The 15,119-nt window shown below is 39.3% G+C and overlaps 2 protein-coding genes across 4 annotated transcripts in view; one reads left to right on the forward strand and one right to left on the reverse strand.

Moving 5' to 3' along the window:
- The window catches only part of LOC108109209 (synaptotagmin-like protein 4), a 72,530-nt gene that overhangs the window by 31,116 nt on the left and 26,295 nt on the right, over positions 1-15,119 (reverse strand). The gene's annotated exons all lie outside the window — the stretch shown is intronic.
- LOC108109232 (apical junction molecule) lies at positions 9,390-11,051 on the forward strand. Its single transcript, XM_017217708.2, has one exon. The coding sequence runs from the start codon at positions 9,488-9,490 to the stop codon at positions 10,949-10,951; it is 1,464 nt and encodes a 487-aa protein (XP_017073197.2). The 5' UTR covers positions 9,390-9,487; the 3' UTR covers positions 10,952-11,051.

Below are 15,119 nucleotides of genomic sequence, written 5' to 3' on the forward strand. Positions count from 1 at the left end.
ACATGCATAATGAAGTCGCTACAGGACGTGGCATTCCTTTCAATTTCTGCATAATTCAGTAAATAAAGCGCTTAAAGACCGCTGTCGAGGGAACAACGAGAGAGACGTGGATGCCCCATAAATTTTGTGCCATAACAAATTTTGATTGCCACGCATTTCGCACGCCGTTTCAGTCCAAAAAAAAAAAAAAAAACACAAAAAGACAATAAAACCGCGAGCTCTAAGATAAAACCAAGCCATGTGCCGCAAAAAATAGCTCACGGCCAAAGACGATACACAAATATAGAGCGTTGGAGATGAAAGAACCGGCTTCAGATTCAGCTTTCCTGCCCGCTGGGCTGCGATGTTGTCACATTTGTCACATTTCTGACAGTTACCAAAAAACGTTGGCCAAAATGGCAAACTAGAAAACTGTGTCACTTTCTGTTACTTTTCTTCTTTCCATCGGAAGGAAGAAACCCTACACGATTTATGGCCGAGTTTTCGGTGGGAAATCCACTTTGGTAATGGCACTGAAATTGCCAAACATTTATTACTTAATAAACGAAGCCAGAACAAGTCTGCGGATGGGCAAATGAAATTGAAAAAGCCCCCCACAGACGTTAGAGAATGAAAAACTTTTGCGTTAAGGGCTTAGGAGGGGCTTTTGCCATTTCCCCCGAAAATAAAGAAAAGATGTTCGAGTTGTTTTCACAGCAGTTAGCTATCGTTGTTGCCTCTTTTTACAGCGCTTAACTGAGCCATTCGTGCGTTAAATTATAGCCAAAAGTCTTTTGGGGCCTTTGGTCCATTCGCCTGTTGCCTGTTGCCTGTTGTTTTTGGTGTTTTTCTGTTTTCCCAGATTTGCTCCACTGCCAAATCAAACAAATCGTCAATTTGTACTTTCATTTACTTTCCTGCGCGCTCAACGATGAACAACAAGTAGGAAAAACAAGAAGAAAAACAAATGACAGAAGGGGATTGGAGCTGGAGCAATGGCTCACCGGAAATCGCACGGCTGCCATTTTAAGTACCGGCTAAATAACAGTTAATCGACGCATCGCCTGTCAGCGTTGTCATCGTCGCCATGATTGTTGCCTTTGTTGCCCACTGTTTGCTGTTATTCTTGGTCTTCAATGTTGCTTTTGCTGTTGCTGCTGCTGCTTGCTGCTTGCTGGTTGTTGACCATTGTCTGCCATTCCGTTTTGGCCCGTTTGGCCCACTGTTTGTTTGTTTGTTTGTCTGTTTGTTTATTTGTTTTGGCTTTCCAGCAAGCGCGCCCTTTTCGCGAAAAAAAAACGGGAAAACGTGGAAAAGGGCAGGGGGAGAAAATATTTTTTTAATTGACATTTTGGGGTGCTTAATTGGCCGAACCATTGGCGTTGTCCCTCATTGGCCAGGTCAAGCGCATAATTTAGCTTTAAATTGTGATTAAATGATCCCTAGAAGGCGATGCAACGAATGACTGGAAAATGGATGAGGAGAAGGAAGGCTTTAAAGGTGTATGGGGTACTTAGGGTATATGGAAATGGTTTTGAGTGGTTTAAGCAAGCTAGAAATGTGTTGCTTTCTAAAGAGTATTAAGAATTTGTTAGAGGCTTCTTTAACCTATTGATTACTTTCTTTGATTTTCATAATATTTGTATAAGTTTACCCCTGTTAAGCACCCTACAAAATACCTTTTTAAAAATCCTTTCTCAGAACCTTTCTCTTTAGAAATTCAATACTTTTTTGATACCTCAATCAAAGTTGACCCATTTCCCGCTGGTAACTGATATTTTAGCAATCTGTTGTCTCACAGTTTTAGTGTCCATTGTCGCCGCTCATTATCCTAATGAAATGCAGCCATCAATCATTGAAAGCTCGAACAGGATATGAATCGTTCCCGAAAAACGTAATGCCCCATATGTGACCGGCATGGGGAAGTCTACTATAGCAAGCAATCTAATGAAACACGATTTCTGTTCTGTTTCTTTTCAATAAGCAATCAAGTGAGCCGCACATGTCCAAATCGCGCTCTAGAGATATTAAATATATATGTATATATATAAGTGCGAGTGTCTATTGGTGTTATCCTCTTTCAGGAACAAGGTACATACGATATATATATATAGGATATAGTATATAAAAAATGCCATGCATGTCGCATGTCCTGAATACCGGATAATGCTCTATGACAGCCGCGTGTTCAACGAATTTCAATATTTTCATTTATGGCCTCCGCCTCTGTTGCTTGGGGTGTTGAGTTTTACTTTATGTTGTATATTTTCCTTTTTTTTTTTTTTTTTGGCGCATGTGCGAAAACAACAACATGGAAAAGCAAGCTGGAAAAATGAAAGCCTGCATTGTTGGCCATATTTCGTGATTAATATTTGATAAGTCCCACATGTAAACTAAGCAAAATCAATATCAGGTAACTGGTAAGAGGAATCAAATAAAAAACAGGAAAAAAAACACTGGGACAATATCCAGCCATATAGCTGGGGAGAGCAAACATTGAAATGTAGCTGGACTTTGGTCAGCTTTGGGGCAAAAAAAGAAGGAGGAGAATATTTCATTCAACCCACTGGATGTGTTAATATTCAAATCGGAACCACTGAAAGGATGTCGAAAACTCATTGATATGAGAGTCACGTAACCTGACTTAAGTTTTCGAGTTTCTTTCTAAGAAGACTTATTGACAGACGCGCCGAAAGTTATGAAAACATTAAAAGGAACCCCCGGAAAATACTTTGCCTGGTTTCGGTTTAGGTTTGGGTTACTTTCCTTTTTTGTTTTGCTAAACGGCAAAAAAGGTTCTCTCTTTGGAAATAAAAACAAAAAAGGGAGAGGAAAATGTGAAATGCGAAAACGAAACAAAATTGCTAAACACTTAGTCAAATGAAGCTGCGACTGCGACCCGGGCGCATTTTCCGGACGAGAGCTTCACAAAAATTTTGCTTCTTCTGGTACAAAATTATAAATTTATGGCTGGCGTCTGCACAAAAAATAAATATAAATAAAAAGAGTAACGATGTTGGGCAGGGCAGAGTCAGGCTAAAGAAATGCTCGAACTGGCCAGCTGGAAACGCTTGACTAACTGCCGGGCAGAGGAGAATAAAATGCGAGAAAAAAGGCATGCAAAAAGCCGCCAAAATAGTTGACTTTACACTCTCTGCTTTTCACCTAAAGGCGTGCTAAAATATGCTTTTTGCTGTGAATCCGAGCTTAAAAAGGTTGCCGCTGTGTATTCATTCCAGCTGTGTTTTGTTTAAGTTGGAAAAACACTTTTCTTTCGAACTTAGAAGTTCATTTTTTTGCTTAAAATGAGCAGCATTAATTCATTAAAGGGAATATTTAGATATTCGATGGAAAAACGTAGTATTTTTTTGACTAAAAGCTGATTTACTTATTTTTATGGTTTTTAACAATTTGTTTAGCATCACGTAAACTTTTAAACTTAAATATATATTTTATAAAAAACTACTTCTCACTGTGTCATCCATATCAATCGAAATAAATCCACATATTTAAGTTATAAATTCGAATTAACCTTCTCAAGTTGCCTATCTTTCGCAATATCATTCCCTGGACAAACTCCGTCACAGCTGCCTGACCTTTGCAACCCAGATCGACACCCCACACCCTTACACCCACCTACCATTCCATTCGTTCATTCCCATTGGAAGCCACTCCAGACGGAGTCAACGACTAACCGTAAATAAAGTCGACTCGAGTTCAGCGTCGAGAGCTACGTGCCGCCGACGACAAATTGTACGTGCGTAAATTGGCCGCCTGCCAAAAAGGTTGTTGACTTATGGCCAAAAGACCGCTTGCCGGCTTACCAATTTGGCCCAGACCAAGAGTGCCGTTGCCTGGCTTTACTCGACGTCGTCTTCGTCGTTGTCGTCTTCCGTTTTGGGCCAACACTTCACTTCCATACACCTCGCCATGCCTCTCCTATGGACCATTTCCTCTGGACGAGCGTGACAATGTTCAATTCATTGGCGGCCATTCAGAATTTTAAGTAATTGAAGGCAACGTACACGCTAACTAGCCAACAATTCCGTTTAATTATGTAATGCCCAGACGATTTATGACCCAGTCTAGCAAGGCACGAGGGAAAATGGATTTGCATTTTCACTTCACTTCGCGCTTTTCATCAAATTAGTTGGTCAAAAAAAATAAAATGTTAAAGATGAAAGTTTTGGCAATGTCAAGGAATTAAATACTTGAGTTTTCTAGGAATTTACAGGGGTCGTTAAAAATATTTTAAAATTCCAAACTCATCCAAATAACTTTAAGAAAATTTAATATTACCTCTCCTGACCATTCCCACTTAATTAGGCTAACTTAACTTGGCTGAAAAGTGCTTAGGTACTTTCATACAAAAAAACACACTAGGAAATTTATTTGTTTTGCCCTAAAAATACGAATTAAGAACTCTCTCAAAAATTTCAATTTGTGTTGTTAGTTCAAAACGGAGTGCCAGACCTTTTGCACGATTTTATTTCATTTTTTTAATCTTGGCCAAACTCTAAATCTGGCTAACTCCGTTTGGCTTTGGCTTGGGTGGGCGGTGTAACCGATTTTTATATACACGATATATAGTCGTATATATATATATATATCGGTATAACAGTCAACTGTTAATTTCGCACATGCGGGACACACAAACTGCTTTTTCGTTTTTGGTTTATGCCTCCACTCTGGCTGGCTATAAAATTTATGACAGCCAAGTTAATTCAATTTCAGCCATGTGTCAATCAGCAGCTGCATTTAAGTGGAAAGTTATGTGCAGCCAATCGAAGTCTATGACATGATATTTTGACATGTTTTTATAACCCACATATAAAACATAAAAATATTTATAAACGAGAGTAGATGTACCACAATAGCCTTTGTGTTAGACTCCAAATTGTTTTTTAAATATTAAACTAGGAAATTAATTCGATCGTAGACTTTGACGCAAATGAATTTTATTTTTTCATAAGCTGACGGCAGCACAAAGGGCATTTGTGTTAACCTTTTCATATTTGCCATGTGAATTATTGGCTTCTGAGCCTGCTGCTGCTGTTGCTACTGCTACTGGCAAGTTGATATGTCAGTTCCTATATTGTCAATCGGAAGGCATTTAATTAAAGACGATGTCAATCCACAGCCGAGCAGTAAATTATCTGCCCCCCCTCCTGTCAGCCATAATTGAGCTCTATGTGTACCTGTTGAGGGGCCAACAATTTTCAATCTGGCAACAGTTTTTGGCCAACAGGCAACTGTCGACAGCCATCGAAAGCCATCTGACCCGCTTGTGTCAAAGGCTTCTCAGAATACCGGATTCCCTAGCTCCAATGCCAAAAAGGCCACTCGGTGCAACAGGCAAATCATGTTTCCACACTGTACCCTGCCCCATGTGGCACGAGGAACGTGCTCAGGTTCCTGATCTCGGACAGCTGAATGCCGGGCATTAAAAATTGATTGTGATGGAAATGACAAAAGCAACAGACATTTCCACATGGAGAAATAAAATTCACACATGAACTGCTTCAAGGAATTTAAACTAAAGGAATTTTGAGCCATAAAATTGGAAGTTTCTGAAGTGGAAAAGGAAATTATTTCATATTATTTTAATAGTTTAGTTTTTTTACTATTTAAAATGAAATTTGAAACCTATGATGAACTTTTTCTCTGTGCACTTGAATCCACATCCCACACACGCGACCACAAATGAAAGTGTATCAATTTTATTTGCCATTCGGAAATGCCAAAATGCGGCTGTTGGGCTCGATGAGGCGACATCAACATAACTCGTGGCAACAAAGAAAGCGAGCAATTTGGCAAAAGCCACAAGGAAACAAAAACCCTGAAACATTGCCCCCATCGATTTGCATTTTGTGGAGAGAAAGGTGGCTTGGTGGCGTTTGGATGACGAATGTGCGTGTGATTGGCATCGCATTTGCTCTGTTTGCCATTACCCATACGCAACGTGGTACCCAAAAAGACTACACAGAGTGAGGGAGCGGGTAAGTGAATGTGGCAGGGCGACCGGTAATTGGAAAATCATCCATTACAACCGGCTAATGGAAACTCGGTAAAATTGTCGCTAAATTCGATTAAGTGTGTAAGCATCGAGACTTTGATATCGATGAAATGCTGCCAGCCCATCTCCCCCATCTCCCCCGTGCTTCAACCTACTCTCCAACCCCCGTCCAAAATTCACATGTTTGTATCGCTGTTTTGGGTTTGACTGATTGCCTCGGTTGGCCTTTTTGCTTCCCAATCAGGTTGTTGTTGTTTTTTTTTTTTCTGACTACCGCCACAGCCAGTCCACGCATAATTATGTAACTCAATTTGGTGGTTGGGACCCGGGCCAAAAGGTCATTATTTATAAACACAATTTAATTAAAATTCATTCTGTGTCTTGAACCAGAAACAGGCACAGAAGCATAACGTTAGCATAGAAAACGCACAAAATTTAAGTGGCTTTTCCTGATTTAAGAAGGGAATAGATATTTCAGGAAGCTTTTGAATATTTGCTTTGGGCCTTCGTTAGTAAAACTTAAAGATATTTACTGATAAATCAGATTTGAATATTTACTTTTGCTTTTTCTAAATAAAATAAAATGTTCACCTTCAGTAACTGAAATAAATCTTTATTTGACTAAAAAGAAACCTTCTAAATGGAAAATTGCAATTTTCCTTTGAATAAAATTTTGCTTCAATAAATTTCCTATTCATCCTCATTTGCAATAATACAAAGTCGATCTCTTTCACTTTCCTTGAGAGAAAATAATATGAAAATGGACTTTGAAAACATAAAATAACTATTCGTATCAAATAAATTTCCCTTTCAGCGGTGGTAAAGTATCAATAAATCCTTAGGGTATAAAACCTCTTTGTAAAATGTCATTATATGCAGCTTGAAGGACAAATTGATATTTTCATTTTCAATAAAATATATATATATATATATATATGGAGAAAACCCGACCTGAGGTCGTGGCCCCTAGTGAAACGTCTGTTTGTTTGCATGGAAATTATATGAAAATTGCACTTGAAACTTTGTCTTGAGCTGCCTGCCACTTGCAGTTGAAAGTTTTTCCATATTGCTGCCGTCCTGCATCGTATTTTTTTCTGCTGCCTTCTTCTTCTTTTTCTTTTGATTTTATTGATTGCCCCGTCTAAAGTTACGGTGAAGTTTCAATTTTAAATGGAATCAAAGTCAAAGTATATAAATAAAATAAAATAAAATAAAATAAAATCAACTGCACAAATCCTCGCAGTCAAGTGCCGTAGAAAATCTCGCCATGGGGGGCACAAGGGGTTAAGTTTCTTTTATGCGGTGGACAAGAAGCCCTATATAGTGTGTATATATATATATATGGCGATTTCATTGTGTGCATTCCTCACTTGTCGGATATTCCGGGTCAACAAATAGCGAAAGGCTTTCCTTTGCTTGAAGAGAGTTCCTCGAATCTGTTGATGCCAGAAAATACCAGAGATGGCTATTAATTCTCAGAACTCATTACCTGCACAAGCTGAATCAGGGTTAAACCAATTTAATATTTAAAAAATTATACGTAAGCTGTTTATTTGCATTAAAGACTTTTCACCTTAAAGTTTATAGTAAATATCAAAGAAAAATCACCTTGAAGTTCGTTGAACCAAAACCAGTCAAAGTTTCTCCATGAAGATGGCTTGATTAATTGACGATGACCCAGCTAAAGGCTTAATGCCGAACTTCCGTGCGAGCTGGAGATATACTTATTATATCAATTAAGGTAAACAACAATGCTTTCTATTGTCCAGCCAGTTGAGCATTTGTGCCGTCTCATAGGGACCAACCACCGCCATCACTTTCCATCATCCGTTCAACATAATGTGCAATAATGAATGTCATGTAATGCCAGACGCGTTCGATTCGAATAACCAACAAAAAAAACTAAACTCAACAGCAGCTGCAACGAATGCAACATTAGCAACGACAAAAATTAACATTTTTCAAAACTTTTAAGTTGGACATGCGTTGACACTTTTGGGAAAATTGCGTACAATTTCAAATGCAGGCATGAAAACTTTACGCGTAATTACGGCACTGGGGAAAAGTACAAAAATAAATAACAAAAAAAAAAAAGAAAAAAAAAGGAAAAAAAAAATAAAACAAACCGCTGGCAAATCGCATTTGTTGCGCCGTTGACAGTTGTAAAATGGAAAGGTTATCCGGACCCTGGCCGGGCAAAAAGCATGGACAAGCAACAAATGCGTGGAGGAAAGTGCCTTTGGAAGCTGCAGCTGCTACTGGAGCTAACTCATGCCTCAAACTCATCCACCCAACCTCCTCTGGTCCTCTAAAGAGCTTCTGTCGCGGACAGTGACTGATGGTCTGGGAGCTTCACTGTTTTCTGCCTCCGATGATTACGATGACGATGATGAAGACGGCGATGACAGGGCAGCATTTAACCAGCACTCGGCAGTTAGATAACTATATATAAATTATGGAAGCCAGACGATACAAATGGTCAACAGATCGCTCTAGAACGTCGAGTTTAGAGCTTGGAAAAACTAGCTTAATCTAGCTTAAGTAACCATAAAAACTTGCTCAAGTTTGAGTATCAGTTAATGGAAAATCCAAACTAGAATACCTTTCTAAGAACTTTTTTCTTAAGTTTTTTTCTACATTAATTGGCTTTCATAAATCCAAAATAAATTTCATGATTTATTAATATAATTTCTTACCTTTTCGTCAAATTTCCCTTTAACTTAAAAATCTATTTAAAATGCAGAAAAAATATTATTTTTATTGAGTGCCACGCATCCAAGCTTAGAAACTCAATCGTTTAGCTCGGAATGGGGTTTCTCATACAAATTTGTATGTAAATTCATAGGTACATATAGCCAACCAATAGTCAGGGCAACGACGTCCCTCGACGTGGAAAGCACTTGAGCTTTACTTTGATGCACATATACCCATTAAGTTGGCTCCCCCATCGAGCGTGTGGCTCCCAATGTGGCCATGCGGAGAGATCTCTTGGCCTCATGGCCCAGAACCCACTCAAATATGCTAATCCACTGGAAGTCCACAAAACCTCCGGCGGCCCACATTCGAGTGCATGTTTCTGAGTTGCATAAACCTACAATGCCTTCCGAGAAACATGGGTAGAAAGTAATTTTAAATTACCCGAGTAGAGGGTTTTCAGTTACCAGAATGTGAGCGAGCTTATTGATACGAAAATAACATTCTTGGAAATGTGGCTGGTAATTAAACAGCAGGAGCATTGATTTGACATTTGAAACTATCTGAAAGGTTATTTTGGATTTTGATTTCATTATAATGCAGCTAACACTTTTAATCAAAAAACAAAAAAGGTACATAAAGGTTAGCTTAATCAGACTAGTTCTAGCTGAGTTAGTCAAAACATTTCGTTAGGTTAGTAATACCCAAAAAAGATTTCCAGTAAAGAAACTTCTATTTATAAATATTAGATTTACTTTCATTTGTTAACTTGAAGAAGGTTAGTAACCCTAAATCACCATGCATGGCCACCACACGGAAACAGATCGCGTCGTCCACGGCGTTTGGGATAATCCGGGTGTATCGATTTTTGCCACCGCCGCCCAGGAGCCCATACCCAACATGTTGACCCACATGAAGCCACTGCCAAATGGTGATAACTGTGACACTGACAAGGATGCATGCCGTATAGTTTCACAGTCTTCGGTGGCGGAGAACTCCCTCTTCCGGCTGGTCAAATTTCAGGTGGAAGAAGTGGCCGCCGAGCTTAATAATCACTTGAATCCTCGCCAGGGACAAGATCAATCCGATGTCGATATCACCATGGGTTTGGCTAAAGAATTGGCCCTCCAGCAGGTGGAGAAAAGTAGACTCATTCAAATCCATCGTAATGCGGCAAATTTAAGGGATCTCGAGATGGAGGTGGCTCATGCCCACACCGCGCTGGCTGTGAAGAACAAGATCCTCAGTAACATAAGAGAAAGGGTGCAGAATAGGCAACGGGAACGGGAAGAGGCTCTGGCAGAACAGCGGGCTATAGAGAAGGAGAAGCTGGAGGAGAAGAGGCTACAGGCGCAGAAGAAAGCCGCCTTCCGTAGTGATATTATGACCCAGATCATGGAGAAACGAAACAAGCAGCAAAAAGAACACCAGGAAGCCGTCGAAATGGGACGTCTTGAGCTGAAGGAATGCAAAGAGAAGGCTGAACAGGAGGTCCTAAATAATGCAATTACAAAGGAGAAACAGCGAAGGGTGCTCTTGGAGTCCCTGGATCAATCGGCAGCCATGCTAAGGCAAACCCGCGAAGCCAACTCTCTGGCCCAGAAGAATAAACCCGAAAGAGGAATCCTGGATGCATTAGGACCAGTAACGGCGACCTATGTTTCGAAGGAGAGGAAGAGACACTTTGATATGATCGAGGCCAGGGACATAAATGCTGCTCGTCTAGGCTTCCAGCTCAGTCAGATCAGGCGAGATCTGCAGTCGCGCGAAGAACTTATCACAAGTCTCCTGATCCGCGAGCATAAAGCCAAAGAGAATGCATTGGCTTTGGAACAGGCCAGGACCAAGATGGCCAAGAAGCAGGAGATTCGGGAACAATTACTCAGCCAACGCGAGGAGCAGAAGTTCTTCAGGGATAAAGCTGTGCAGGATGCTCTGATCAAGCCCAATGATCCCATGTGCTTTGGCGAACGGCAATATCGAATGCAGGTGGCCCAGCAAGAGAACACACGACGTATTGATGTCCAGTGTTATAAGGACATGGACGATATGGTTGTGGAGAACAAGAAGCGCAGAATTGCCGCTGCTCAGGAGGTTGAGGACATTCTCCAGGAGCTGCGTAATGTTCAGCAACGGCAGGATGAGTTTGTGGCCTCGGAGCGAATGAAGCTGCTATCCCAGCAGCCTAATGAAGTTCTCTTGGCGCTTAAGAAGTCCATGTTAACCAAGGAGGAGATCAATACTTTTAACTTAAAGAAGTGAACATTTTTACCCTGTTTAGTTCAGGGTTTTTTTTTTAATAATATTAAAAATTTGTTTAATTACATTCTAAATTATCTTGGCTGGTAGAAAATATATAGGAAATGCTTTCCTTTTAAGTTTCTCTTTAAACAAACTTTTTAATACTGCATTCAAGTCACTAAAAAATATCTTAAATCATTGAACTTCCCTCTTAAGGTGCACTTTTTTTTCAAGTGTACTATTAATACTCCACATGTAGGACAACCCACTGGCCAGGATGTGCTTAATTTTTCCAATTTTCCTACCATGTACTTTTAAATGGACTTTGCCTTGGCTGCGATGGCATGGTAAATGGTAAATTCACTTTCTTACCCATTCTTTGGCCAGGCTTTTGCATCAGGTCAGGTTTCGTAGCAACCGAACAGCCGACAACCGGTTTACCGACATTGCAGCTGGAAAATTTGTTTACAATAATACGGTTCGAACGCAGATGGAGCGTAAGTGCACTTTTGTATTGGGGGCTTACGTAGAGGGGAGGCGTGCGTGGAAGTTTTACTTTCCATTTCTGGACTCATCATTAGCCGGCTACCGGAGGCTGGTTTGAATTTCATAACGGCAGAAGGCTCAAGAATGTTGCCAAAGTCAGTTTTCCTCTTTTTTTTGTTTTTGGCAACTATTTTTGGTACACGCTCTTGACGGCCTGATGAAAACTTTCTCTGAAAATAACTTTGGCTTCAAGATACAGCTTAAGCATAAAAAAACCTTTTACCTTTAAATACACGGGGGAAAATAAAAAGGAAGTGGAAGGTAAAAGTAGAAAAAATACATTCTGATATTGCCTTTTGAGAATTTTATAGTTTTCATAAATATTTTAGTTTATGAATTCCTCTTAATGAAAAACCCTCTTGGGAGTACAAGCTTGTGGTTGAATTTTCCTTTCCTAGGCATATATAAATGGCGTATAATAACCTCTACAACATTTCTCTCAGTGCAGTTTTACAGAAGCAACCAGCACACAACCACAACTCAGTTTCTGTTTCAAGTTAAGTCTGTGCCGCTGGTGTGAGGTTGTTTTGTCTTTTCGACTCTGGTCATAGGAGGTTTCCGTTGGATGCTGACAAACTTTTTTATGCCAAAAACTTTTTTCGGGGCCAGATCTTCAACTTGGCCAAGCTGTGAAGTTTTCTGTGTATGTATGCATGAGCATGTCTGCACCTTTTCCACCTGGAAGAGCGTTACTCTCTGGATCTAATAAGAGTCGTCGTGTGGCTGCAAATGTGTTTGCATTGCAATGAAATTGGAAACGAGATCTGCAAAAGTTGAGTAATTGAGCTGATTCTGCTTCGTTGGTCACTCGAACGGAAGAACCTTTTCTCCGCCGGATTCGTGCCACAACAATCATTGGGGGCCCCCTAGTTTCAGGGCAGCATAGAATGGGAAACATTGAGAGAAAATCTCTTAAATAGTTCATTACTAAGTAATAATTAGTTGGTAATGAGTAAATATTAAGACAAGTTGTAGGAAACCTTAAATCCTTCTGTTTATATGCAGATTAAATTTTCAACAATTTTTAAAAGCCGCCTAAAATATTTGTATATATCTTGAAGGTTAAAAAACAATAAATACTTTTTACTATATCTACAATATATTTTTTATTAGCACTTTTATGATTTTTTTTTCCTCTCTGCATTGGCAGACCAAAAAAGGGAACAATGAAAGACAGGCTCAGAGACATTGAATGCCAGCCAGAGAGAACAAAGCAATAAAAGGCCCGAGAAGTGGGTTGTTGTTAGCTGTTTGCTAGCCATGCTGGGAATGGAAAATGGAAATGCTAAGGAAAATGAAGGAAATGCAACGTCGTTAACATGGGCCCGTAGGTTGGTTAAAGAAGGCTGCGGCGATAGCGGGTGGTGTTTTGTGGAAATCAGACAGGTTGGCAGGCAGCAGCCAGTGCTACGCATATGCTTGACACGGAAAATGCAGTGGCATTGCATACTAATGCCATGCCGAAAGACAAAAACGGAGGAAATAGATGCTCATAAAAATTACTTTGGTGGCTTTAAAATGCCATCATACCAAGCCAATTCAATGAGCGGTCTCTCTCACTTGGAAAAGCCCACGCAAAATGCAGCCCACATTGGTTATTGGTTCGAAGTGGTAGCTGGCAGTTATCTTGAGATTATCATGTGGGCGAGCAGTGAAAATTGCGTGCAATTATCCAAAGATGATATCAGCATTGACTGCCTTATATATCTATATATATAGCCCTTGGCTATCGATTTGTTTGTATTTCAACGCTGCGATTCGAACTGGTTTCGAGCCAATCGGCTACTGCTATAAATAAACAATTATTTTTAATGCAAAGCCAGCGAATGCGACCGCCGCAAACACTGCCCATGGAATGTCGTTAATAAACAATAATAACTTAAACAAATTTATTGTAATATAGCAGACTGCCCTAGGGATTAACACAATTAATTTACAACAAAGAGGTTAATTGAGGTAAATAGTTGCATTAAAACCATATTTGTATTGAAAATTGAAAGTCATTTATAGATTAACTTGAAATAAGAAGATTTAAAAGAGATATTTCTTTTATTTAAATTATCATTTTTAGTTCATTTAACTAACCCTTAAAGTTTATTAAATTCTGAACTTCTACCTTTAGATAGCCAATGTATCCATTGGATTGGCAAATCAATAATTAAATGGTTAAGTGCAGCTTATGGTTATTCATCTGTGGCTTGCTGCCCCCTCCAGGCCACAGATACACTCACGTACAGCAGATAGAGACAATTCAATTTTAGCCAGCTTATGGCTATTGTTATGGCCATTATATCTGGCTTACATTTCAACCGTTGACCGTTGGCGTTGGCGAAACAAAATGAAATAAGTCGCTCCACACACTTGACTTGACTTCTCGGTTTGGCATTCAATAAGAATTTCAATCGCCACGGCGACATATTGCAGTCACTTCAAGGCAGCTGATGCCATGAAAATTGTACAAAAACAAAACCGCAATAATAACTGGAACTGCGAAAAACAAAATAACAACTCATACTCTGGTCCACTTTTGGGCCCAAAATTTAATAAAAATAAAGAGAGGAAATTCCAAAGGAGGCTGGTCAGTTTCTTTTTCTGTTTCTATTAACCGATTCGATTTCAAAGATTCTGACTCATTTTTAATCAAAGTTCAATGGAACATTAAAAGTTTTCAATTGCATTTCCGTTGACCGCCTTCTGATTCATCGATATGGGAATGACTCTAGATGCAGGCACGTACAGTCGTGGCAAACAAAGAATGTCATTGTTAGGCCAAGAACTATTTTTAAAAATAAATTTTATTTATTTTCTAAATGAAAAATCATGGAAAAATATTAAAATTTGTTTTTTTATCATTTTTTCTTTTCTGAATAAATACTAAAAAATGCATAAAATCAAAGACCAACTTATGCAATGTAAAGTTTATTGATCTAGTTAATACCTTTTTATCAAAGGCCTCTTATCTAATGTTGTCTTAGCTGCAGCTCTATATCTATGACTGTTTATATAAGCCCCATTCTGTCGCTTGTTTACAGATTTTTTCCGTCACATTCACAAAAATGTTTCACAGCCATTTTGGCCATTGAATTTGTCAGGCTCAAAGCAAGCGAAAACAAAACAAAGTCGCCGGCAACCATTGACAGACTTGTTTTGGCCAGATTTTTGTTTCAGCTTTTGTTGTTTTTTTTTTGTGTTTATTATGTGACTGTCGGTTGGCTCAATTGCGCTGCTTAATGTGATTTGACCAATTTGGGTTCTGTGTGACCAAAGGCAGAGCGTTAATTTGCCTATAATTATTGTGGCATGTCTATGAGATAATTGCACTATCGAATCTCACAGATTATAATGTACAAATCGTGGCTAATTTTGTTTTGAATTAGAAAAGAATTGAAATTGAGTAGCTAGTCAAGGCCTTGCCTTTCAACACCCTTACTTTCATTTTTTTATCTTTTGGGAACCATCATCACTTAAGTTCTCTCTTGATGACCCTCGTTAAAACACAGTTAACCCGATTTGCATTCGCTTGATTACAGTTTTCGCGACCAGTTTATTCTGATGTGGGTTTATCACTGGCCAGGCATCTAACTGGCCAAAAGCCCAACCCAAGCTCAAGCTCAAGTCCAGAAATGTCTCACATAAAGCCAAC

This window comes from Drosophila eugracilis, unplaced genomic scaffold (assembly GCF_018153835.1).
Source record: "Drosophila eugracilis isolate 14026-0451.02 unplaced genomic scaffold, ASM1815383v1 contig_367, whole genome shotgun sequence".
In the NCBI taxonomy this organism is placed as follows: Eukaryota; Metazoa; Arthropoda; class Insecta; order Diptera; family Drosophilidae; genus Drosophila; species Drosophila eugracilis.

Bases quoted from the DNA above. Each gene is read 5' to 3' on its own strand.
- LOC108109232 (XM_017217708.2), top strand. From the start codon at position 9,488: ATGCATGGCCACCACACGGAAACAGATCGCGTCGTCCACGGCGTTTGG.